This window comes from Pomacea canaliculata, linkage group LG4 (assembly GCF_003073045.1).
Source record: "Pomacea canaliculata isolate SZHN2017 linkage group LG4, ASM307304v1, whole genome shotgun sequence".
Lineage (NCBI taxonomy): Eukaryota > Metazoa > Mollusca > Gastropoda > Architaenioglossa > Ampullariidae > Pomacea > Pomacea canaliculata.
The window spans coordinates 12,265,631-12,293,383 of NC_037593.1; the positions used below are offsets into that span (position 1 = coordinate 12,265,631).

A 27,753-nucleotide genomic window follows, 5' to 3' on the forward strand; every position below is an offset into this window, starting at 1 on the left:
TCGTTAACTCTGTATTGGGACTTCGAGTTCAAAGCGACTCTGTAAAAGCTTTGTCTTGTGTCCGCGGCAACTGTATTTAATTTAGTGACCAGGGCTGTGTTCTTGAACCTTCAACGACTGTTGTTACCTTGGGAGTACACGTTCACAAACAGTTTTCCTCCCTCAAGTTCCGGATGTTGATTTCAGGAGAAAAAACTCAATACTAGCTCATGACTGAAATTCAAAGTATTTAGCTTTTTGAGACTTGTAATAAGTAATTTTTTGTACAATTAGCAGCTTGCGTGTTGAACTGAATTTAGAATTATTAGCTAACTTAAAGGGATTCACTGTCCTTAGTGTTTATGGGAAAGTGAACTTTAGTTTGTTTTAAAATTTGTTCAGTGAGTATGCTTTTCTTTAATCCTTATGTTGTATCTGTACTGAAGTAAGCATAACCTGCAGAGACCAATGTAGTTTTGTCTTGTTTTAGAACAAAAGAACACGAAAAAGTCTGGATAAATGCGTGGGTGGAGTTAGTTCACATGGGAGTATCCTTGACAAATCACCCAACACAGAAAGAGGTAAAACTCGCTACGTAACATTTGTACACAAATACAAATAAAGAACACACTGTCCTAGCTCTCCTAATGGCCAAGGCTTTCACCTAAGTGTCTCCATGTACAATCATGACGTCAGTGTTGATGACCTCTTTCTGTGCAAGGTGATGTTTGTAGGCGTGTGTCTCGAGAACCCAATGTGGTTATTCACCCAGAGTTTGGGAAAAAGTAAGCTAGTACCCTATACCGAGCTTTACCTTGTCATTAAAAACGATTTTGTACCCACTAGATCTTCAAGTTCTTCTGATCACAGACTGGATGCCCCATGTGTGCACTGCACTAAGAAACAAAAATGTATGTGCATAGACAAGTTCGAGTCTTCTTACTTTGTTCGGTGGATGGGACGGGCTGGACATTGGAGGCGCACCTGTCGCCCCAAAAGTCGTTGCTGCACGTGCAGCCCGTAGTGTTGTCCTGGAGGTTTTTGGTGTGGATGCCGCGGCTGTTGTAGCAGCAGTAGACCGCGTTGTCCCCCTCACACTTCAGGCTGGGGTTGTCGTCACATAAAGCGCCATACAGACACAGTTCACCTGCAATGTGCCAAGAGTTTTTCTAGAAAATTTGCAGGCCAGCTGGACCCAGTGTGGACGGGCGGCAAATGTCGACATGTTGACAACTGTCTCCAAGACTTTCTTCCATATTCTCCATAGAAAAACACGAACGTCTTTAAAACTTAGAATCCCCATTCTGAGAATGGTTCTGTTCAAACCAAACCCGAAATACCCAGGGTGTACATCTCCAGCAAAGGAACCCTCTGAACTGATTCCGACAAGAATTATTGAAATACTTACACCACAACCCATGATTGTTTTCTGAATCCGGTTACCATTGGTTCTGTATTTTGGTAACACATTGCGCAACTAACTCCAAATAAAGAAAAGAAAAGAAAAGAAAAGAAAAGAAAAAAAAGAAAAGAAAAGAAAGAAAAGAAAAGAAAAGAAAAGAAAAGAAAAAAACAAAATTTCAGAGTGATTACACAACTAGCTGCTGGTCATGTAGATTTGCTTCTTCCTAACACCTTTAGTATAAGAACAGAATCAAAACGAGTAAATAAGAGTGAAGGACTGGAGGATGAAAGAAGGAATGAGGGTTAGGCGTAAGTCGAAGAAGGTTGGGGATGAGGGTGGCGAGGGCAGAGGGTATGGGAGAGAAAAAAATTAGCGATGGTGACGACAGTTAATCCCATCTTGTCGGATCATGCAAATAATGTCCACCAGAATCAATAAAAATTGTTTATGTGAGGAAAACTGTTGAAACACCGGCCTGAGTCAATCGGCTTTAAGCTGAATTACGAGTTCGAACTGTAAACAAACATCTGCTGCACCTGGGGGAATTTCGAACCACAGCTGTTTATATTGTGAAAAAAATCTGTCGACGAGATTTCTTGTTTGTTTGCCAGGAATTTTAAATTTTGAGGTTGTTTATTAAGCACTCAGGAAAACATGCTTAACAAAACAGATATCAAAGTTCTCTAAAAAAACTAAATAGCTGAAAGACTAGGCCACCTGTACTTGAGGGTACAAAAATGTGAGTGTTATTCAATACAAATAAATCTTATGATCTGAGATTTTAAAAAAAAAATATGAGACACAGCAGCAGCGAGGGCTTGCCGTTGAGACTGGTCTTGAGGCCTGACAAGCAGGTAAAGACATGGGGCGACCTGTCCATTCCTTCAGTATAGTCAGCCGCTGGCTTTTTTCTGTTTACCTCGTAGTCTTCGTCCCTGGAGGACTGTCCTTTGGTGTCATGCCTAGCGAGGTATCCGAATCATGCCAGAAGCATACCAGAAAATCAAACTGAAAACTTTGGTCCAACCCACCTGAAGAGTTGTACTCTCCGGACGGTGGGACGACGTAAGCGCCTGGAGGTGAGGTCGGAGATGGGTGGTTCATACATCGACAACCCACGTAGTCAGGGGCCGTGGTGTTGATGACGGTAACTACGCAGTAGCGGGCGTTGGGGCAGCAGTACACCAGGGGCTGGGAGTTAATCATCAGACTGAGTGGCACACCGTGACAAGAGTCGTTGCCAAACAAACACATGCGACCTGTGAACATGACAGTTGGAGTGTGACTTAACGCTCTTTCTCTCCGTCAGGCGAGTGAACAAAACAGTTAATGCAGACCATAAGCAAAGTAATATAGCCTGGAAGTGGAAAAATGCGGCCCATAAACAAAGTTACACAATCCACAACAAAAATAATGCTGTCCGAAAACAAAGTAATACAGGTTGTATGCAAAATGTCCTTAACCCCACTTTGCCACAGTGATTCAAGATAATGTAAAATAATATTATTACAGGCGATAAAAATAGATACAAATACAGCAGTTTGTTTTTGAAGTGAAATTCGAGTATGTGTATAGGTTTGTGTACTTGTGTGCAGCGCAGGTTTACCATCAGGAAAGCTTTGCATCACACGAATGGTGCAATAAGTGATTGGAATGTGGAATAAAATTTAACTAACCAGGCCAGGTGCTGATACTTAAATATCCAATTTTAAGGCTAACTTTAGATTTAAAGACCTACTAAAAATTACACGTGTTGCTGTACATATTTATTGTTCATTTACAGAATAAACGTACAAAAAGACAGCTTACATGTGAATAAAATTCAACTGAGATAGTTCTGTCTCAATAATATGCAACGATTGTGTGATCCTAATGTCCTTAGAAAGTTCTTTGTATCGTTTGTAATGTGACCATTTGTTGTTGACCAGGCACTACCTGCATTTTTCCAGTTTGTCTATCCTCTGACTTTTAATTTAATTTAATATCGCTCAGCATCACATCCAGAACAGGCTGCATTCGTTTTGCTGACCAACCATTCCGTGTGAATTTACTAGAAGTAAATTATTAGATCTACACATTTAAACACTGTGTAGTTTAAAAACTGATCTTTAAAATTATTATAAATCATTTTTCTGGATTTGTAATTACATATAAACAGGTTTGTGAACAGCATGTAAAAGTGCGGAAACCACCCGAGAATGCTCCGGGGGCTTGGTTGGGGAGGGAGAATCTGTCGAGAGTAGGTTAAAATTGACATTCTGGGCAAGGAAAGACATCGTTGAGCATGTCATCGTAAAGTTGTTGAATGTGACAGTTGGGGCAATCCAGCAAGGATCTTTCGCGAATGTTTATCAATGAGTATTTCTGCTACGTGTAAAGGACGGATGTAGAGCGACCATGCACTGCTTATCATCCTCGCAGTGTGTGATTGAGCGGTCATCACCTTTCTCCATCGTTTCGTCGGCCCACTTCTTTGTTTCTTCTGCAGGCGTCAGACACTCACAGGCCCCTTGTTGAGTCACGCTTGGCGATCTCGTGATGTCACTGCAGCAGTACGCGACGTTTCCAACAGTCTGATTAGACGTGGAATGGACGCATGCGTCATCCGTCAAACAATCTTGCCCAGCTGCCAATCCTGATAGTTAAAAAACAGAGAGACGAGACATTAAAGAACACGCCCAGACAGAGAGGACAAGCAGAAAATCAGTTTAATAGTTCGAGACTTTAGCGCAGTTTTTACTTCTTTCACTCAGTTGCTTCGTATCAGATGGTCGCCCAACCGTCTCCGGAGGGCACTGGGAAAGCTGGTGTTTTTACGCCATCCACCTATGAGGGAATTAATCGCGATTCATAATAATCACTGATTCAGACACCAGATTAACAGCGTGTTTGAGAATGTATTGGTGTCTAGTGCCATCAGGCTGCCAAATTGTCCACAGGGACTGAAAACCAAGCAGGGCCTTGGACATGAAATAAGAATGATCCGTTATCCCAGGGGGAAAATATAAGAAGATCAAGGGCAAACTTACTGTCTCCGTATTTATGAAGGAGTCTTCAGAACCCATGGATTTTGGTTTATATTTAGGGTGTCGTTGCCACTGCTTTATAGCTACATCCCTATGGTATTAACAACATGCGCGGATTCTGGAAACGGCTTTGCGGCTATGAAGTCAAGACGTTTGCCTTTGATTTACTCATTTATTGTACCGAAGCAACGACTTACCCTTGCTTCATAACGACTACTCATTTCTCTAGGCGTAAAACTGAAGGCAGCGATAAGTAGATGACTTTGGGTCCATAGCCGAGATTCCTGATAATGGACACAGCTGGACGACTTCGGATCACGTGTCGCTGCTTACGTGGCACCACAGGAGTTTGGGTGGGGGGGATAATCTCTTTATGGGATCGCAACGGTCCTTTCAGGCTGAGAAAGGGAGAAAGCCGCATCAAAACATAAAGCCAGGTGTTCACTCACCTATCGTCACGACAAACGCCATCCACACGGCCCTGCTGACGGCGACCATTGTTCTTGTCGCGCCGCGCCGCATGGCCCCCGTGTACGTGCTGCCACCTGAGAATAGAACACCAAGGGTCAACCAGGAACGGTCTTGGGGGTTGGGGCTGAAAATTCATCATGTCGGGATTGTCGAGCCTACACCGCGTTAAAATATCAACATTTGAAGCATTGGATCAGAATTGTACAAGTGAACATGTTTTGAAATAACCAGTATGTGCACCAGTTGAAAGTAAAAAAAAAGAAAAAAAAAGAAAAGAAAAGTAGATGGTGTTGCGCTGTTGCTGATGACGCTATTTTTGTTTATGATAATAAGGATAACAAAAACGATTTTATGATGTCCCTCTATCATTATTCTTTCAGTCTTACATTTAGATGGAGTCTGATGATGATGATGTGAAATGGTGAGCACAAATCAGGCCAACATCTTGTCGAACATACATGAAAATGTCCGAGGGTCCTGTTTATCTTCTGAAGCTTTCACTCATGGATAGGAAATGCGGACGTCCGTGCAATCCCACCACAAGGTGACCGACTGGGACTGGTTTCATATGCAATCTGCATCGTTTATTGTGGTCTGAATAGTCGACTTGTCACTTAAGAACGGGCGACTGAAGGCTCGTTTTAAAGACCTTACATCCACATAAGTTAACGGAGGTTTTTGGAAGTTTAACCGAAAAACTTGGGGTTAATACCAAGTCCTACTTAAAACTTCGCATGCAACCAACCCATGAACCTGACACATTAAGCATTGCCTTCTGGATTACAAAATATATGAAAATGTCTTGAATTGTTTAAAGGTAGCTTACGATACTTACTATCTCTTGGAGGTACCCGGTCCAATTTGAAGTTTCCGTATTTTGGGATTGATTTCTTGTATGCTTCCCTTTTGAAGAATAGTGATTGAAAGTAGGAAACTTCAGGTGAAAACACGCACTATTTTAAAGGACCATTATTTCCAAATGACATCTTCTCCAGCAGAATTATTTTTATTATTTCTTTGAAGAGTGCCTGCACAGACTCACGTCAACAACTTCCTGCGCGAAGTATATATTGTATACTATCAGCAGTGTCCGTTGATGTCTCTGGGAGAGATGTGCCACACCTGCGGGAGGCGTGTTGCCGGGGCCCAAGTGTGATCGAGACCCGCCAACGCCAATGCAACTGCGCGCTCAAACTGTAAAAGCAGCGGAACGACTAGCCAATCACAGAGCGGCTACCAACAGACTAGCCAATCACAGATTGGTAACGAGTACTAGTTGAGCGGTTAAAAATGCAAAAACAAAACAACCAAACAAATAAAAAACAAACAGAACAGCTGTAAATGACACGCTTCTCTGCCTCCTGCATCGATCGAAATCGACGTGTCGATGATTTTTTTTTAAATTAGGACACGATATTGCATACCACACACACACACACTCTGTCTTCGCCAGTGGCAGATGTTTGATGATGTTGGCCTCTTCCTTGCCAACAAGCAGTTGTATACAGAGGGCATCACTGTCCCAAATTACATTTTTCAAGTACCTTGGACATACAAAGAATATTTTTATGTGTAATAGTTTCTGGCCACAGAGTGAGGCAGTGAACTGATTCCCAAGGTAAAATCAGTTTGTGCACAATACCAGTCAGTAAAGCAGTCCATTTCATTATTCAAGGTACTTTTATATTAAAAAATAACTTTTCAGATGACTATCTTACAGTCATAAAAGAGGACGAATATTGTTAATATATGTCAAATCTTGATATAACTGACGAGGAAAGCAGCATATGTCGAAGGAACAGAAAAGGAAGACATACAGGTAGGCACATCTTTACCTGCTTAGAATAGCATGGATTAAGAAGTCCATTCATAGGTTTTGTCATATATGAAGAACACCAAACAAAGTCAGTCCAGATTCCCATCATCTTTGCTTTCCAAGATTGCCTCAGTATTGCTGATGGGGCATACTTATATCTGAATGAGTCCAACAATGAAGCAATTTTTGCGATACACAGTCATGTCATTTGATTGAGGTGATTGTCTGTCGACCGATAACCTCCGCAATCACATGTCATCCTTGTTACAGCTCACTTGCGATTTCTGGGTGCAGTTAATCTTGATATGATAAAGGTTACAGGTTATTCATTCTTTTATTCTTTACTATTTTACTAAATAAAAGAGGGACTTAATTTGCTTCAAATCTATTCACGTTAAGGACGCACTTAATAATGTTTGGTACGCTTGTTAATTTGGTTGGCAGTAAGTTTTGCATTTATGTATATATATGTATTAAGAAGTAAAAATTTTACTGTGCAAATCTTTACCAAAATAGTTTCTGTACCTTGTCATAATTACTAATGAAGCATACAAAGATGTGAAAAGAACAGTTTATATTGTTCGTGTCATACATTCTAGCGTCGTTCGTTTAAACACTTTGACTTCACATCTCTAGAAAATATAGGTCATCATCCGGACACCCATATCCTGTATCATAATGTCATTTTCCTTTTTCATCGATATACATATATAAGCTTGCTCAAATGAGACCCAGTCTCCATCACACCCACAAGCTTCTTCTCAGTTCACACAGGTAAATGTTTAGTGCTGACATCATGGACAAAAATAACATCTCGATTCTGAAATATGTTAAGTCAAAATGACATTGAAATATCTAAAGTTTGTGGGTAAATTTATACAACAGCACTATATCAAGAACATTGCTTTACAGACATTATAACAAGAGCACTGGTACGGTAATGTAGCAACAACAATGATTAGAGACTCTGTAAATGAGCACTGATTGCAGATGTTTTATTAAGAGCATTGATTATGGGTTTTCTTGATTACATTGATTACAGATTCTAAAGAACGAACAGTGATCACAAGTGCCATAGCAAGAAAATTGACAACAGAAGCTCTTTTAATTGTTAAAGGCGTTATTTATTCATAGTAAGCCTCAGCTGCTTTGGTGTTCTAAACATTTTTTTTTTAGAATGTGGTTCTCTTTCCTTCTCTTTCTGTCTTTTTATTATTAATACTTTTCTTTCTTCCTGAAGAAACATCACAGAAAAGGGAGAAAGGGCAAGTGACTCTCAATCTTTACCAGTGTCTTTTTTTTTTTTTAACAAATTTTAACAACTGGAAGTTAGTCACTTAAAGAAAAAAGCGTCACTAAACTAGTTAAAGGGAGATAAGTGAGTTGAGTTTGAAACATGACATTAGTATCGATTATTTTTCCTTGGTCTACGTCACTTCCAAGCCTCCTCGCCATGTTTACCGTTATAATGCAGGATGTGGGCAAATGAAGGACTTTCAGCCAGCATTTTGTAAATTTCAAATTAGGCAGTGATAGTAGTTGTTTTAAAAAAAATCTTGAAGCACAACTACGGTGGGGTGTAGCCATTTTAAATTTAGCTGTCTGGGAATGCCTGCAGACCTCACAGGTGTCTCGTGCCATTCACAAACGTGACACGTGACCGTGACTAAACAATGATGGCTATCGAAGGGTGAAATGCTTCACGAAAGAGAACTCCTGGGTTCTAACCATGCAGTAGACAGGATCCATTAATCCCCAAACCCATTTTTTTCCTACATCCCGATATAACATGACTAGAAGTGACACGGCAGAAAACTTTCTTTCTTTGCAGTGACTAGGAGAGTGATCGAGTTGCCTAGTGATCGAAGTGGCTCTACATTTTTATTATCAAATATAATGCATACACACGCACGCACACATAAACACTAAATGCGTGTTTGCTGTTCTAAGAAAGAGTTCTTCTGTTTAGTTCTTGCACTTCGTGATTCGCCCCTATCACAGCTACAACCTCATTTCGTCTGCATCCTGGAAAACTACAGACCCCGGTCACGTGTCAGAAACCGAAACTAGGTCACAGCAATGTCGATCAAATATGACGTCAGACCATTCCCGAGCCAATCGTGATGCGGGTGCGCAGTATCATCGCTGAGGTCACATGGGTGAGATGATGGGTAAAACACACTGTAGCATGCATACTGCGCAAGGACGAGCGGAGAGCGTGACCACCGAGGGCACGAACTGTGTATATAATTTCTAAAACAGCTTGTGTACGCTGCCTGCATGGAGCAAATATAGCCTCACCTGCCGCATGGTGGTTTGTGAATACCCTCACGACAGGAAACTGGTCTCGTGACGATCTGTTTTCGTTTTCCTTGCATGACAGACGATTAGTCAAAAAGCCTTGCATTCTTGTGTTTGATGGATCCTTATAGTTACAATTTTAGCCCGAGTGTTACGGTTGACAACACCGATCGTTTTTCTCATATACAGATACATGATTATGAAGCATGATAGGAACTTCATACATGGTAATAGAGAAAATTGGACCACGGACCCACGTATTGTCGGTCGAGCTTTGTATACATGTACATTGAAGTGGAAAAAGATTACATCACGTGTATGAAATGAATACTGCATAATGCATACAGGAGGAAAAGGGTGCGATGCACAGCACAGGAAAGTGCTTCTACCTTGTGATGATTTTGCACAATGGTGGGAAAGAAGAATGATGGGCAAGGAAACTCGAGAATGTCAGTCTCGTGAACAGGTGTCACAACCAGAGAGAAGCAGATGTGTCTCAGGCCTTCAGATTCTCAGTACAGTGATGACAAAAGATCGAGTTCTTCTACCAGGCTGCCCCGTGGTTTTACAGCGCACAACGCAGCAGGTTTCTAGTCACGGATTCTGCATGAAAATACAAGTTCGTGGCTCAGGCTTTCACCTCGTACACGGTTAGCTGCCTTAATGGGGGAGATAGCGGGAGAGAACTCAAATGTAATACGAGTAGGCTTTTGCTAGAGAGGAAATGGCTTTATTTGGATTCCAGCACTTTTCAATCCCACACAATACCATACAGTTGGAGCGCAATCTCTCTGGTCTACTTTCCAGCCTTGTATGCTCAATATGTAGCTATGGTTGATCAGAAGATGTGTGTAGAACTGCCTCGGTCTGTAACATAATGGTGTTGGCACCATGAACAATCGCTACCCTGACAGTGCTGCTCGTCGTTGTGAAAAGACAGCTGCGCTGACGTAAGCTTGTTCCGGAAATCCACCCGCTTTCTCTGGCAGATTCTTGATATTGCTGCACTTTTCCCCCAGCTGCGCTTATATAAGAGGTTCTAATAGAAGAAATGAGATTTCCAATTATAGTTCACTAGGGTCCAAAAATGAGGAGTAAAGTAAATTCGAAAATTAATTTAACTTTGCAGATGATTTTAATAAAAATGTTATAAGTACATAGCCCAATGGGGTGACTCCGAATAACCCATAGAGTCTGTTTTCTTACTTCAGAGGTACATATGGGTATGAGGCGTAGTGGAAACTTCTAGGCCCAGACCTCGGAAGATAGCAACAAACATTTGCATGCAATCGTTCAAGCAATCACCTGGAACCATATCGATAGCTCAATAAAAATGCCATCTTCTAAACCAGGGGTGGGCAAACTACGACCCGCGGAAGTCTTTGAATCGGCCCGTCTGCCAAAATGAAGTCCACATGTTTTATATATTTTTATTCACCCTAGCTTAATTGGGTTAAAATTTTATTTGATCTAGTAGAACATCGTTAGAAATAGACAGTCCGTAACATTCTAACAAAAAGCACAAAGATAACAACACGGATGACATGTCTGATGATTAGAGACCATCGATGACGGCTGCCTTCAAAGGAAGGGCTGGCTTTAAAGTTTTATTGTGAGCGAATTCAAACAGCTTCACTTTACACAATAAAATTGGCAAGTGAACGCTATTATATACTCATTTGTTGTCCACTCCATTATCAGTAGGTTTGTTGTGTACTTACCTGGCCTTTTTTCTATTTTACTGGCCCGCCGCATAGCTTAGAATATTGAGACAAGCCCGCCCACCCCTGCTTTATTAAACTCCAAAGTCTGTTTGAGATATGTGAGAGCGCCAGTGCTGTTCGTCAGTTTGGACCAGCAGCCGACCAGTCGATGGTTTGGGCCGGTCAGGACATGCACGGTCACTCTGAGACCAGCAGGAACACACGTACTTCCCCATGGCGCCAGCCACTGCCACCCACGGCTGCGTCACTCGCATGAGGTCAGCGAGGTCAGCGGGAGTACGTGCCGACCTGCATCGTGTGCCAAGGTCAAGCACGTGCGTCAGACGGGTCACCCACAGCTCCACCATGCTGATGAAATGACGGGCCAGGGGAGCATCGGGGGGTCAATGAACTCTTAGTTTTTGGTGTAAACAAGTTGTTGTCACGATCGATCGTCTGACTGTGAGAGAGAAGAAGAGCGAAGGAGGAAGAGAGAGACATGTCTGAGTTTAGAGACGTTACACTACTTGATCGGTCAGTCGAGTGAGCGGGACTGGACTCTGTAGGAATGTCGCACGACAATGCAGTGCGTTCCTCCAGAAATGATTCACCCGATCATATGATTGATCGAAAGTAATCCTCGCGCACGATGCAACAACAGTTGGCTTCCCGGCATCCTTTGGCTCTCTCCTCTGGCCACTCGCTTGCTTACACGCACTCAACGCACACTACAGATGAAAACGCCAGTTACGTGTTAGAATACTGCGGCAACCGTGTTCCGAAAACTACAAAGCTACTAGCTTTGAAAGGGGAAGCGCGAAGGGGAAAGAAGGGTGGTTTAACCGGATACAGGATGTGACTTTGTTCAGCTATTATTTATCGCATGACAGTTATAAATATCTCTCATGCACATGCCGGCAGTATATGTGGGCGAATATATGTAATTAACAAGTTCAATTTCTCTGTTGGTAAATATTGTACACTTTTAATCTGCTTCACCGATTGTGCGCCAAGACACAACACGGGGCCAATAATAGTGTGTAGGTGGAGTATATCTAGTGCAGGTCTCGGCATACTAGATATAAAGTGTCACACCTGGCTGGCTGGCTGACGCAAGAACAAGAAAGTCGGTGACACCAGCTGGGGAACTGCGCATGGAGACATTCAAAAGAGCCAGAATAAATGTTTACATTAAATGTTATCGTCTTGATTTGTTTACATCTGGCAACGAGTTTGTTCAAACTGATGGACAGCATTTTAAAAGAGACAAGTGAAATAATTACAGACTTATCATTACATACCCTATCATCATCGACATCATTAATTAATATTATCAATAAATAGTTGTGACGAATATCTAGCTCCCCAACTACCGATACCCAACACCATTCCTGTCTAACCCATGAATTACGTTGCACCGCTTTGAAGGTGACATAAGAGATATATCACTAGAAAGATATGTGAATATATAGTGTACCATGGCCATGTACAATGGCGGTAGCATACGTTTCATTTTTTATTCCTAAGACTGGTCATATACATGTACACGGTTGTCGTGACCTAAATCGTCGCGGTTCAAATCTTCTTTAAACTCAAGGTCTTTAAACTTTAAGTGAACCTCAAACTGTTTAAGTGTCAGTGAGGGTGGCGTGGCAGCTTTACAGCTAAGCAATAAATTTTGAACTTTTGCACGATTTTAATTTCTACTTTAAGTTGTCAGAGCTTAAGCTCAAGTTCGTATTTCAATTCGCTCATGCAGCACCAGCCCAGGTGTTTCTGCGTACGTGGGAGAGACAAAGAAGTGCTGGCGAGATATGTGAGACGAGAAAGTATATAAACTCAAATAAAACAACGGAAATTCCTGCAGAAAACCCACTTCCGTCTTGTCCAAACACGCTAGTTCCACACACACTCGGGTAACCGCACAGCTATTTTTAGACCTTTTGTTATCGCGGACCAATCGCAAGCTCTGTCTATGCCACGGATCACATGCTGCTACACAAATTTTCTTTCGTCAACAACCGCCGGAAAAAGAAACTCAACAGCCAATCAAATTTACGAACGCACCGCGTCCCCGATGTTGACACCGTTCGAGAAAGCAGACGACAGCTCAACAGGCGGTTAGTGCGGAGTAACAATTCCTGAGAAAAATAACACGGTAGCGCCCTAGCATCAGCCAAAAGCTGATGTAACGGCCGTAGAGCGCACGACCCATTTCTCAGCTCTTGCACCAGACAGTGGGACGTGACCTGCGACAGGATCCAGGTTACTCGTAATTTCTTGATTTTCAAGCTCTTGCATCACCAGCACGACATGCAGTCAGTTAATGTACAACTGATCAACTTTGCACGTTACTTAAAAATTCCATGAGAGATAAGGATGAATAAACTTTAACAGCTTTGTCTGATGTTAAAAAAAAAAAAAAGCTCTACATGCCAACATTCAAAAATGATGTGTACCCTAAACTGAATCAGGTTTGGGCAACCTAATGACAATTAGCTTCTTTGACTGATCCCCACCAAAACTACATGTCATGTACTTTACATGTGCATACATTTGCAAGTAAACAGACTATTAAAACATCACTGAAAAGCAGTATAGCTCAAGTTGTATATGCTAAAGTACAGCTATACCAATACACATTTCTCTCTATATATATATTTCACATGTAGCTATTCATCAAAGATCCAGTTGGATTCTTTAAAGTCATTGTCTGTAAATTAAAGGATTGATTTTTTGAGGGAGAGGATCAAGCTAATAGAAAGTGGAATGATCACTAATCATGCCCAATTTCCTGATTAATAATAAATGTGTACAATGCAACTTTATAAATTCACAAGGGCAATTCCAGATAGTGCTAATACTAGCAATATAAATACATACGTATACATTTTGAAATGATTTTTCCCATACACAATATGTATTTGATTAATATAATATAGCACACAGTATCATGATCACAAAGGAGAATGCTCTCAGTAGGAGACAGGGACAGAATACAAAGGTGATGAGAAACAACTACAAAGACTTGAAATAAATGACAAACATAGAAGACACAAAGAAGAATCAGGGTACAAACAGTAAGGATGGAGAGTGTCATAAATCTGCAGAAGAGGTGGAGCACGCGGTCCAATCAGTTTGTTATAATCACAACTATTGACAGCTATTTTGATTGGTGTAAGGAGTAATATGCTAATGGAACAGTTATGGTTTAAGTGCATGTTAAAAGGATTTGATGGTGGGTATAGATGGTGGATATGGAAGGGAAGAGAATCCCACTGTTTTGCAGTACAGTAACTAAAACTCCAGTGACCATGGTTTATGTGGCTTTTCTGTTGACAGGGATAGAGAAATTCATCAGACAAAGAAGGGAGTAATCTGGCTAGGATGTAGGGGAAGAAAAGTTCATAGATATACTTGGGGCAGGAGCTCGAAAAGAAAACAAAGAATAAATACACAATTTTCTTGCAATGTATATAGGTGCGTTGGCTAAGCTGTCTTCAACAACGGAAACAAATATAGAAATTTCTAAACCTATCAACTAAGAATTATTAACACACATTTCTTACATATAAACTGGAGGCAAAAATAGGTATGTGGATTTGTGTGTATGCACTTGATTGATTGCATCTTCTGTACATGTGAGAAGACAATGATCGACATTCTAACTATAAAACATTCTAATGATAAAGCATGTCAGAAAGGAGTATAATTAATATACACTGCATGAAAATGAACAAAACACAGATGGGAATTAATTAAGGCACTAATAATTGACTAATTTGTAAAGTATACATCGATGTGTTACAAGAAAAAGCAAAACAGATCGAGCAGGCTGCTATAAACTTTTCTATATTTCCTTGTCCATCAAGACCATCGTACATGCACGAACTAATACCTATATATATGTTCATGGTACATGCGGGGCAAAACCACAAAACCTGTAAAGCTGTCATTAAAAACTCACAAAGCAAAATTAAAATAGTGCACAAAAATTGAAAAGAAGCCCGTATTTAATAGGGGTATATAACTGGATGAGCATAATGTCCAAAATCTGCAGTAAACTTTTAGAAATGGCGTTAATAATGCATGTGCTGAGTGCTTAAAGTGTATAAAGAAATCGGTCATCGTATGCAAATGACAGTCCGAATTTTAAAAGTTTCCAAAACCTTCAGGGAAGAAGTGTCGACTCAGATGCATGAACATATATATATATTGCATTTATCTTGCAAGAATATGTGCCTTTGACAGAAGTCTGTGGAATTTTCTACGTCACTTCAACTGCATGTACCGATAAATTGAACGAAGGTTACGTGTCCATATACGGTTGAGGTCATGACGTCAATGCAACATGATTAAACAAACCAATCAGAAGCTACCACCTCGGGAATTTTACACTCACGCAAGGAAATATAGATCCATTTTATGGCATTTATATCATGCAAAGTTGATGATTTACGAAGCAAAATTTAAACAAGAACCGTTAATTTGTTACGTTTTCATTTAATTTAAAGATATTTTACTGATAAAGAATTGTATTTCAGATTGTCAAATGTCTTCTGTACCCACGTGCGGAGGTGTACAGCAAGTTTTGTGACGCGGCTGGAAAAGCGCACTTACACGAAATCACCACACAATGGCGTCTGCTAGTTCGTGTTGCGGGAAGCAGTAACTTAGAAGGGCTTTCGTTTTAGCCCTTCCCAGGTTCAGAAGTGAACAGGTTTGCTGCATCTCGACGTTGGATAACATCTCGCAACAATAGCAGTAAGATTTTCATCTAGGATCATTGCCTAACTGATACGGAATTCAGGTGACCTACCATTGAGGCCGGCTGTTGGACCGTTTGGCACAAGTCAGAAGTTGAGTTTCATCACTTGATGAAATTTCGACTTAGCAGCCTGTCTTGCTTAAACCTGGGAAAGGGGGACCAACAGTTTACATGATCAGTCTACATGATCATATGCCATCGCAAATTTCAACCTTGAAACTCTTTGAAAGTCGAACACAGTCGTGGATCGAATCTGCGTCATTCCATCAGCTGAGTTGAAGTAGGATAGTTCTCGGTACAAAGGTGATTCATCATGAGGCAAGATCGACTGTGCTAGATCTTGTGTAAAGGTTGGTTGACAATCGTGCAATATCAGATCTACGTAGACAAATTTTGTATATTTGTGCAATAATGGCTGATTTACGCATTCCACTTCCCCCTTGTCCCAGTGACAGTTGATGTGTTTGTGAAGTGCGATTATTCTTCTCTGATCGGCGCGGTAACTTGCTCAGACAAAGAACAAAGAAGTGGTGCTGCCAACAAAGGGTTTACCTGTACTTCATCATCTCACCTGGTCTGTGATAGAATTTCTCACTCACTGTCTTTGACAGCTTTAATGAGTTTGATAGGAAGTAGGCCCAGACTGTGCATAAGTCATGGGCCGAAAAAGAAACTTATTCCAGAATCTGATGCCATCATAGGAAGTTTGACACCAGATGTCCATACCAATTCTCAACCATCTTTTCTGAGCTCAACCCCAGAAAAAGAAGACATTTTGAAACTTGGAAAATATGTTCTTTTTGGGCAGACAGAAAAAAAGGATATATACCTTTCAGTAGATACTACAACACAAGAAGAATTTACATGCAAGGTTTGTTCTTATTTGTTACCTGTCATACTTAAAATTTTGCTTACAATAAAAAGCTATTATGCTTTTAGGTAAAAGCTTTTGTTTCATGATGTTAACAATTTTATGATTTCACGTGAGTTAGGATCAAATTGTTTAAAATTTATTATGCTAAATAGTTGAGAATGCTTAATAATTGTATGTAAAAAAAGAGAATGAGAGAGAAAAGATTTCATCAGCATTAGAAAATGAATTTTCTTATGTAGATTTATAATAAGATATTAAAAATAAGAGTTTAAATTTACATTTATAAAGTAAGTAGTGTATAAATGTGCATTATATCTTTTAAAATGAGGCAAAATGTTAAGGAGTTTTCTGTGTTGAGCTTTATGTAAGCTTTTTTTATATAAGCACATTGTTTATATTTGCTACACTGTTTACATGCTGATTGGCTGTTGATTGTGAACATTGTTTAATTATCATTCTCATGATCCCATGATTATACCAACAGCATTTTCTGAATCGAAAGTGAAATAGTGTGGACGTGAAGCTGCTATTAATAGCCTATGAGTTAGATGACATCAGACTTCCTTGTCTGTGTATCTCTTGCCCAAATTCACCTCCCAGTCTCATAGACCAGCTTTTACTAGTCTTGGTGATTTCAGCTGGTGATGTATGTGTACTTGGCTAAAAGAGGTTATTAATGTATTTAGGCATATAAATAACAGCTTGGTGTCTACTTTGGTGCTATAGGCCTGTTACAAAGAGTATTAGTATTGTTGGCTAAACGACTCACCATAGGATATAATCTATATGTAAAATAATAGGCCTACAGGCTGATTTTTTATTATTTAGCAGGAGCTTGTTATTCATGTCAGCTTCTTGGTAGAGAAGAGCACTAGAAGTAAATGGTTAACTATTGCTAGGTATGTTTTGTTATGGAACCATTTGAAGGTTTTCTACAAGATATTAAAAAATAAGCCATTTTGATATATGGAAATGATAAGAATGTATGCTTAAAGAGAAGAAATATGCTTGTGTGAATCTTTCTAAACAAATACACTACTGTCTGACTGCCCCTATCAAACAATAAATAGAACAGTAATTTCAAGTCATGAGCTAATGCAATTCTGAAGTTGATAGAGAGGGTTACTCAATACTTTATAAGTCTGATAGGAATGTTCTTTAACATAGCAGTTAAAATTTGTCAGGGGTTACAATCAGCATGACTTAAGAATTAAGAGCTGGCAAATTGTAACATGCTGGTGCAATGCTGCTTTATTAGTGTTTCACCATGATGACGACATGGTTTTGCAAGTGATAAATTTTGTAGCATTAAATATTACTTTAAATACTGGCTGAAAAGAGAATAAATGGATGCATCTACTAATTAATTTTTTTCCTAGCTTTTTTAGTGTTCTCATTTTGTCATCCATTAAATGGCTTTTTGTTCCTATATACAGCTTTGAAAAATTGTCACATCTATTGGTCCCAAGAAACAGAATGCTTAGGAGGCTGATATTGTATGACATAGACTAATATTCTGTTTTTGCAGTGGGTTGATATCCTGTAACTTTAAAGAACTTAACTATCTGCTGCAGGTTTTTCCAATCGACCGCTACAGAGAAGCCTTGTCTCCATATTGGCAAGTGGACTGCCACAAGAACATTGCTGCTACAACAGAGGTTGTACTTGGAGAGTCAAGGGCCTACATCTTCTTTCACAAGAACTATGGAGATCTACACTCTTATGTGAGACAGAAGAAACGACTGAGGGAAGATGAGGCACAGCACCTGTTCAGACAGATTGTAGATGCTATATGTCATTGCCATGATAACAACGTAATCCTTCGTGATCTTAAGCTGCGGAAGTTTGTCTTCATAGATCCTGAGAGGTAGTGTTTTTATAAAAATTTTGTTAACTTATATTTACGTTTTTTCCATCAGATCTGTGTTGATCTTGTGGGTTGGTACATGCACATAGGTTTTAGATTAATAATATTGTTAAATAACAAATATGAATGTTGCTGGAACTTTTTTCAAATTATCTGGAATTCCTTCTATTTTTTAGGACAACATTGCAGCTGGAAGGATTGGAAGATGCTGTAGTATTATCTGAAGAGGACCATGATGTTCTAAAGGACAAGCATGGCTGCCCAGCTTATGTCAGCCCAGAAATCCTGTTCTCTTCAGAAGCAGGGTACTCAGGCAAGCTTGCTGATGTGTGGAGCCTTGGAGTGATGCTGTACACCATGTTGGTGGGTCGCTACCCCTTCCATGATCCCCAGCCCATGGCCCTCTTTGGCAAGATCCGCCGGGGGCAATTTCACATTCCTGATTCAGTTTCTCCAAAGGCCAAGTGCTTGATACGCTGCTTGCTACGTCGCAATCCTGCAGAGAGACTTGCCTCAAATGAAATCATCTCTCATCCTTGGTTCCGCTCTGTCCCATCTCTTCGAAGTCAACCCAACACTGAGCGCTGCAATCGCTACCAGGTGGTGCCAGAGATGGAGTTGCCTCTACCATCAGCCATCGATTTCTAGGGCTGACTTAGTCGCCTGTGTCTTCACTTTGATGGCAAACATCACAGTACCATCAGCGGCTGGTTTAACAGTACTGACAATAGGGTGGATATTGACGAGATCAGTTAATTGAGAACTTGATTTTCATAACAGAAAAGAGTCACAGATAAAAGAGAAGGCATTAAGTAAGAATGGCAAATAATGGTTAAGAATATTTGTAAAGGCTGTGTTGCTGCCTGTTATATAGTTCTGGTGATGGTACTGTGATTTACTACAAAAGCAGTGAGGACGCGGGCGTGCAATGACCATTTTGAGAACAGTCACATTTAGAAGCAAGGCATGTTGTGGTCTTTCATTTTATAATCCAAACTGCATTAACAGTTTGATGGATTCTAAATTCAGCAGTAGAGATTGTTAGCTATTAGGAGGTGAGTATGGGCTCTTGTCCACTGCTGAATTCCATTGCAGCTATGCTTTCTGGATGCATGGAACAGCACGTTGGTTGCCCTGAAAAAATTCAAACAAAGAAAAAAGACTGGCATACAGGCTGCCACAGTTGTTTAGCAGGATCCAGATTATGTGTGCTCAGGAAGGCTGCCTTAGAAGTGCAAGCATTACACACATCAACTGCTGCGGGTAAAGTAAAATGGTTGTTAATGATGCTGCTGGACAATATGTCGGAACCTTTAAGATTGTGTACAATTTGATCTCCTGCTGGAAATGTTCTGAAGAGACAGCACAGTTTGGGCAGATGTGTGCAACATACAGTCTGGCTTATGTACTAGAATCAAGAGCCAATTTAATATCATGGAGGTACCTTTCTTATGGACTGTTTGTTAAACACATTCAACTAACTGTTACTGCAAGCTTTATGAGAGAAGATTGGGAATAATGAAGGGTCAGCATGATTAACCTCTCAGACAGTGGAGTTTGCAATGTCATCATAAATTTGGCCTTGATGAACTTGCATTGTGAGAGTGGATAAATGTCCAGCACAGGCAATGACAAGATGGCTAAGTGAGCTTACTACTCCACCTTGTTACTGACAGAACAATGACTACAGGTTATGTATGAAGCAAGTGAGAACATGAATGTATATCTGAGTGCACTTGGCAAAGAATGAAAGGTTGTTATAACATCAGCATGTATGTCTTAGGGAAGGAAAGCACAGGTTGTGCATGTGGTAATCAAAACATATTTTAGAAACACCAGAATCATGGTGTTGAATGGGATATGGTTGGAAGTAACACTGTTCTGATAAAATGTGTTGGGGAACTAGGGGGTTAAAATTCAGTGTTATACCATTTCTAGTAAATTTTTTGTTTAAGTTTCTGTAGGTTGGGTTTTGTTGTTTTTTTTAAGAATCTGCTGTCAGTAGAAACCCAAGGGACACTGCTTATAGTCTCACAGCTCTATCTTTGGTGCATCATTGTTTGATGAATGACTTGAGACAAATTAACATTATGTGTGGAAAAAAGATCTCTTTTTTTTCTTTTGGTCCACACTTTAAATTCCTAGTTTCATGTTGATGTGTTAAATTAGAACTGACCAGGTGTTGATGTCTTTTGACAGGCTTGTATTTCATGGTGTCATCTGTTCTGGGATCATCAGTGAAAAGGAGTATGTGTGACAAACATGTACACCTCATAATTTTTAATTGGCTGGTGAATGTTGTGAATGCAGAAACCTTGCCATAAGCTGTTTGAACTGTACATTTCTCAAATGATATTTATAGCCCACTGACTGGCCAGTATATGTTAAGGAAATAACCATGTGCGTGTGCATGTTCAACATGTTAAGCTTAGTTTAATTGTTTTTTGTGCCTGTTAGACTTGTTTATGATCATAATTTGTGTGGAAAAAAGGGTCTAAAAGAAAAATAATTGTTAAATGCTTTAGATTTTGGAAGACAAACCTGTGCTTTAAGTGTTGAAACAAGATGCTCCTCCGGGGTTATGTTCAGTAGTATTCATTTTGGCCCTAAGCCTTCTTTATTTAGACTTGACAGAAGTTAGATGAAGCAAAGAGCTAATCAGACCTGAGCAGAAAACATTTACTTGATTTGACTGGGCTACACTAGCTGCAACCACTTGCAGTGGGCTTTGTGTACATGTAGACACATCCTTTCAGTCTTGAAGCAGTGTGGAGAATTCTTGTGCATGCACACAGTAACTGAATATTTGTATAGTGATATATCCCCCGAAAACAAGCTCAAAGTGCTTCACACACATGCACACTTACACGTTTTTACTCTTGTTAAAATGAGGTCGACAGCCTCCATTCACATTTCCACTCACTTCTGTATGGTCTTTTGCATGTGGCTCTTCATAAATTTGCTTTTTGCCAGTGTTAAGTGGTGATTAGCATAAAGCATGGAGTTCCTGAACATGCTTGACATGTGTGCACAGTAGATCTGTGCAATCTACCTGCTTTAGGTTTAACTTGTCAGAGGTCAATAACTAGTTTCAGCAGGTGGTTCTCCCCGTTTATTGTTTTTTCCCTTAACTCCCCCCCCCCCTTTCCAACTTTCTTAGAATTTAGGCATTTTCCAGTCCAGTTGTGCAGCTAATCTGGACAGAGCATCAACTGTTTTGCCTGTTGGGGTGTGTGATTTGTGTGTGAGTGTGTGATTTGCCCAGTATTCAGATTTTTATTAGGCTTCTGCAGTTTCTTTCAAGATCATATTTTCTCACTTTGCAAAGTCTGTCGGTTTGCTTAGAGTGGGTTCCTAACTTTTCTCTGCGTACTGAAGTACCACTTGAATCTGGAATATACAGCAATGCAATTTTGCTGTAGTTCTTGGATATTAGCTTTTGTCCATTAGAGTGTGGACATGAGGGAAGTTACATAAGGATACTGGGCTTTTTTTTTTTTTTAATTTTTACCGTATGACTTCATTATGAGTATGATTATTTAATAACCTGGGCAGCAATAAAGATGCTGTTAAATGAAGTTCCTTGTACGCTGGTTATTGTGTAAAGGTGTAAGTGTTTGCTATTTTACACGTGCATGCATGCACACAGACACACGTGGTATCAGTTACCGCCCTGCTTTATATGCTACCAGGATTTGTAAGGGGTGGGTGGGGTGTGCCAGGCAGGGTGAATGATCGAGAACTTTCCGCAAGTCGTGACGGGTCGTTCGAACCCGTTATTGCACTGTGCCGAAGTCGGTTTGGCACGCAGCCGGGACATTTCGCAATCGCAGCACCGCGAGCTGAGGTAAGCTTAGCAAGTTCTTGAGCGGGTCAAGGCCGGCCCACCGACATGTTCGCGACATGTAGTCAGGGGCTGTAACCAACGGCGACCTGCTCCGGGGCACGATTTGAATATTTACTGTGACTTACAGCTGTAAGAACGTCGTTCTTTGCTTACTGTTTGGAAGAGTCCATCGAAGTGCCTATAAATTGAAAAAGTGGCGGACCAGTCTTCCGATTTTGAAATGTATTTTTTTACGTAGAGGACGTCTGATCAACTCTTGATGCATATACGCCTTGATCAAAGGCCGCTGATGCGGAGACATACGATCAAATCTTGAAAAGCAAGCTCAGACAACCAGTTTTAAACTGTGACATTTTTTCCCCATCAACATTCTCTTTGACGCTCGTAAGTCGTCGAATCCCGATCAACTGTTCCGTTTCATTAGAAACGATATCGAATAGTCGCAGAAATCCAAGAGGATTTACAATTCGACTGCCGACTAAAGTCAGTTTGAGCCCTACGCAGCAGGGTCTCGAGATAGGTGAGGTCTCTCACACCTCACAACCCAATAATCCGAATAAAGGTTAGGGGACGACCTTTGCCTTTACCTATCATTCCTTAGTACGAAGGACGAATGTACCATAGAGATGGAACGTCACCGACGTTTGACACAGCTGTGCCAACGTTTGTCAGAGATGTCGAGTGCACCTTGGCAAAGCCGGCAGGTTAACAGATCCTGACCAATCCTGCGCCACGCCTCAACTTCGCACGCAGGACCCTGTCTGACATACATGCACTCGCGTGACACCCTACTGTCGCGACCTTTTGACCTGCCCGCGAGGCAGGCGGAGCGCACGAAGCAGCGGTGCAACTGCGTAGTTGATCTCCTCTCCTGAAAGTATGTCAGCTGCGGATAAGTGAATTTGCTGTGGCTTACTTGCTACACCTGCAGGGGAAACGTACCTAATCCCACCCCACCCACCCTTTTTTTTTTCTTTCTCTCTTTTGTTTCTTGTACATTTTTCTGTTGGAACGGGAAGGGCGATGTAGTCCAAACATAGACGCTGTCGTCATCGCCGATACCAGGCTGTCGACCACTTTCCGGGATAGTGGCATGCGCAGAAGCTTGGGCTCAGCTTTGTGAATGATGCCAACAGTTCGTGGCAGGCTGAGAGATCAATAAGTCCGGATGGTGACACATGAATGACATCGTCTTGTAGTGGCGATGCAGCGAGTACAGACAATAGATAACTTCAAGGACTATATATCCACCCCACCCCACCCCATCACTCCTATCACCTGCAACGCAAAAGGCTGCACGCGACAAGTGTTCATCTACCCGAAAAAAAGAGGTCGCTGGATTTGCGTGCTGTGTGAGACAGGTAAAGTATGAATCGATGGGAATTTGATTGGCGACGTGAGCGTGTGTGGAAAGGTAAGAAATCTGAGATATACATCTCATCGATGCAGAGAAAAACCTATTAATAGAAGTACTCTATAAATAAACACAGACCGCATGACGTCAGGCATCGACGTGATGTCGGCTTTCTGTCGTGTCTTACATTTTCAAAATCAGAAAAATTGTTTTTAGAATAAAAAGAAATGAAAGCTTTGTGGAACAATGTAGATGAGACCTTATCTCCAAAGAAACCTCAACTAGCAGCAATCCGTATACTTCATTTCAATGTTTGGACAGAACAACTCATGTCTGTACGTGCGTTTTATGTGATGCTTGTTGACTACTTTCAAGTGTCCTTAGCTTGGCTTTCACTGTGCGTGACTGAGGAACCAGATTAGACCGGTCCCCGCTGACCCAGAAACAAGATCAGACCGGTCTTCCTGTCGCCCCCGACCCCCCTTCAAGTTTTCGATTTTACGAACGGCGTGAGATCGCGTCAGATCATACAAGAATCATCAATTTTATGTGGAACCCACGTTGTCATTCTTTAGAAAAGAAAATGTAATTATCTAGGTGTGTGCATCCCTAACTTATCGAAAAGACAAGGAAAAAGACAACGTAAAGAAAACACAAACGAGATGGGTGGGTTTTTAAAAAGTCCATTAAACAGCTCTCCTCGGCAACATGCATGAGCGAAGAAGAATGAGAGAGAGAGGAGATAAGAATTGTTGCCTCAGTCTTTTATATGACAGATGTGGATTAGCGTGGGAGAGAAGAAAGAGTGTAGTGGATTTTTTTTTTTTTTTTTTTGATGGACAGAAGACCTAAATTCTAAAACTGGACCTGCATGCCGTCACAGGACACTGTGGGAAGCATCTGTCAGACGACCTGCATGGTCAAGGAACTAACCTCCCATAACGCCTGATGCACAGAGGAGAGCAAACACAATGTGCATCACACTTCTGCCTGCTGCGTGCGTCACGCCAAGGGTTCGCGAAGTCGGTTTTTGCGACGCTACGAATCTTGCAAGTTGCGACCGTTTGCCTCTTTTCCCGGCGAGTGAGATTTTTTTTTTTTAACATCAAAAAGCAAGGAAGGAGGCGTCATGTGACTTGTGCCTTATGCTAAACATCCTTTTTGCGTAGCTAGTCCACAGGCAGTGCAACAACTCACGACTCGGTCGCACACTGTGCTATCGCTCCTTCTCCTCAACCTTTGTGCGTGTGTTTGTTTAATTAAGTGTATGGGCGCGTAACGATGCTAATGTAATCATGTAACACTTAATTTGGATTCTGAAAACGCGCATGAGGGCGGTCTGGAGCAAGGGGCTTGTCACGTGCCCTGAGACTACATAGCTCGCTAGCCGCAATTTTTAAAAATGAGAAGACACCGCCTGACAAGTGGGTTGCAGTCGCCAAGCAAAACGCAGGCATCGCCATAACTACGATGATCGCAATTAACATTGCCAGCCTGCAATTACCCGAAGTACTTTAAGACTGTAAGTGACACTTAGCGGTCAGAATCTCACTCCGTTGTCTCCAATGTCTTCTGCTTTCAGTTTATTTCTTCAGAAAAACAAATCTGTTTTATCACACCCTCATCGGATAGCAGAAGGGTACAGACGTGGTCTTTTTTGTCTACAAGTCGCGGGCAGTCGACTAGAAGCATACGTGTCTCTCCCGTCATGCATTCGTGTGTGTCCTGTCTATCCCGTAGTAGACGTTCTTTGCTTGTCCCATAAAAGTTTACACTTATTAATATAATTCACTTAATATACATTTATGTTGTTATCAAAACAATCTTATAGATTTGATAAAATCTGCGGTTGCCTTGGCGGGTGGGATAAAATTACTTCGGACGATCCCCACACCTGGTAGATGACATCACTTCTGTACAGTGCTCAAAGAGGTCGGATGCACCTCGCGGTGTGAGGAACAATTTGAGAGCATGTGACAGGCACGAGAAAATATTTTAGGTCAGCATGCTTACACAACCGTCTTTTGGTTTTTTGGGTCACAAACCTACCTAGAAAGCCTAGTGAACTTTCCCGGTTTCCGGCCACAGGTTCATCTGCGCGCGATGACGTCACACGCGCCCTACATTGGAAGGCTGACGTCATTCGCCGCCCACCGTAATTGCATCGCTACCTCGCAGGAGCAAAAAGATGGAATCGATCACAAGAGGCAGTTACCACAGCCCACCAGGCCGCAGGGATCGGCGTCGCAGAGGGTGGGCGGAGTGGATGATGTTAGAAATGATCGAGATGATATTGATTGAGGCTGTGGCAGGTGCACATCGTGAGAGTGCCGATAGTGCTATCTGCTGCACAAGGTTAACTGCCATCTCTCCCTGGACATTTAAACACGAGTTTTTTTCCTAAATGATATTTTTTCTACAGATCTATAATAATACCTAACCCCCCTCGTCTGCAAGACATTAGCTGTTTCTTTCTACATGTTTTTTTTTCCCTAGATCTTGAGTAGAAGTAGTGAGTAGTGGCTTCGCTTTTCACGAAATATTTCCTATAAATGGATTTTACAAGAAAAAAAAATTAGAAAGAAAGTAGTTTTCAGTATTAAAGAAACTTTAGCTATTTGCATAGGTGGTAGAACGATAAACGATTCGTTTCTCCAGCGGCTGAATGCGGAGGAGTATACTCCAACTTACCTCTCTGTTTGCCCACCACCGCAACCGTTTTATTATTTTGTAAATGCAGATCTGCCCATGCAAGTTGTAAATTATGTCTGGTGTACTGCATTCGCACGCTATTCACACTTCGTTTGCTATGTGGTGCCGACAACGTCGACATCACGTAGTCGTCGACATCACGTAGTCGGCACCAAAGATAACGTGGTCCAGCTCTTAGCCTCTAGCTTTTATAGGCAGTGTGGTCGCGGTTAATCATTTAGCAGTTTAATATCCGGAACTGCAATAAATATCAATAACAATCAGCGAAAGATTTGTAATCAGTGTTACTTTCATTTCTTTCTTGTTTATCAAGAGTCCTCGACCTCCACTTCTCACTTTTAATACCGTGCAAGCTAGACCTCAGCCATAATTAGGCGAAAAACTCCGAGATTATATATGAATAAAAAACACTATAAATTATGAGATCGCGAAATTTGGACTGCAGTTTCATCGATTGCGGCTGATCAAATTTCCGATTGATGTATATTAAATATAAAGGTCAAGGGTTAAGCTAAGGACAAAAGCGCATTTCGTGACTAGCTGCGGCCAACCCCGGCTAAATCCTGCTTGAGCCTCGACAACAACGAAACGAGCGTCGAAACATCATGACTCATACTAAGGGCAGGGCTTCTGCTAAGTATTTTGTTGTTGTTATTGTTGTTGTTTGTTTTGAAAGTGTCTTTCGTACATATTGTCCCAGATTTAACAATCGTTCAACTTATGATTGCTTGATTTTACAATGTTGCGAAAGTAATACCCATCAAGCAGGAGGCATCACTCGAATTTTGAATTTTAATCTTTCTCCGGCGGCTAGCCATATATTCGGCATTACACTTAATGTATGCGAGGGTGGTAGTTATGAAGCGAGGGTAAGGCGTTGCCATGGGGAACGATAGTCTTTTTTCCGCTGGTATAAAGCGATGTCCAGACCCTAAAGATGTTTTTTCACGCGTGGAGCCGTGAGTTATAAGGAGGCAGGCCTGACGAGAGGGGGGGACAGGGGGGTCTGGTGTACCCGGGCCCGCGGCTGTCAAGGGGGCCCGGCCTTGGTCAGTGGATTTTTTTTTTTCTTCTTCTCCTTTTCTTTTTCTTTTAAAGAAAGGTCTAAGGACAGAACACCCAAGCATTACACATGCAGAAGTTGAGTTTGAGTGTAGATATTGAGATTCGAATTATAAACATACATTATATATTGGGAAAATAATTTACGATTACAAGTAGAAGGGGCCCGGAGAGGTCTGTCCCGGGGCCCGGGCTGGCTCTCGGCGGCCCTGTAAGGAGGTGACAAAGATACTTTGAAGTAAAGAAACAAATTAATATCCGCGGGGTCTGGGCATAGCATTGTAACTATTTGCATATTTGCAGAAGTAAAAGTCTTTTTTATTCTGCAGTTTCCATTTTGCCATCGGGAAACAACAGCAACAACATTTAATTGTCCTTTTTTGGCGCACACTTGACGATCATGGAGGTGGCATCAACATGATGACAGTGAAGATGCAGGAGGCAGGATTGTAGATAAGAGATTAGAAGATCGTCCCCCTTGTAGACTCACATAGGTCCAGAACCTAAAGCAGTGGGAAAAGTGTCAAAGTAGTGTCATCATTCTCACACAGAAGGGTTAAGTGTCATC

At 41.2% G+C, this 27,753-nt stretch overlaps 2 protein-coding genes across 2 annotated transcripts in view; one reads left to right on the forward strand and one right to left on the reverse strand.

Annotated features, from left to right (window-relative positions):
• The window catches only part of LOC112561869, a 32,733-nt gene that overhangs the window by 2,871 nt on the left and 2,109 nt on the right, over positions 1-27,753 (reverse strand). The window contains exons 2-5 of the mRNA XM_025234688.1: positions 4,860-4,955; positions 3,828-4,019; positions 2,416-2,643; positions 923-1,126 (exon numbers count right to left, since the gene is read on the reverse strand). Coding sequence (XP_025090473.1) covers positions 923-1,126; positions 2,416-2,643; positions 3,828-4,019; positions 4,860-4,932 — 697 coding nt within the window. The 5' untranslated portion in view covers positions 4,933-4,955. The remainder of the gene's footprint in view (positions 1-922; positions 1,127-2,415; positions 2,644-3,827; positions 4,020-4,859; positions 4,956-27,753) is intronic.
• LOC112561870 (tribbles homolog 2-like) lies at positions 12,815-21,788 on the forward strand. Its single transcript, XM_025234689.1, has 4 exons — positions 12,815-12,966; positions 15,246-16,340; positions 17,918-18,210; positions 18,387-21,788. Exons 2-4 carry the CDS (start codon positions 16,086-16,088, stop codon positions 18,856-18,858), a joined length of 1,020 nt encoding a protein of 339 aa, XP_025090474.1. The 5' UTR covers positions 12,815-12,966; positions 15,246-16,085; the 3' UTR covers positions 18,859-21,788.

What these genes read in the sequence shown, in the direction of transcription:
- LOC112561870 (XM_025234689.1), top strand. Translation starts at nt 16,086, where the DNA reads ATGAGTTTGATAGGAAGTAGGCCCAGACTGTGCATAAGTCATGGGCCG. An exon ending in AAGAAGAATTTACATGCAAG is followed by an intron (nt 16,341 to 17,917) that starts GTTTGTTCTTAT and finishes TATCTGCTGCAG; the next exon opens with GTTTTTCCAATCGACCGCTA. An exon ending in GTCTTCATAGATCCTGAGAG is followed by an intron (nt 18,211 to 18,386) that starts GTAGTGTTTTTA and finishes TCTATTTTTTAG; the next exon opens with GACAACATTGCAGCTGGAAG.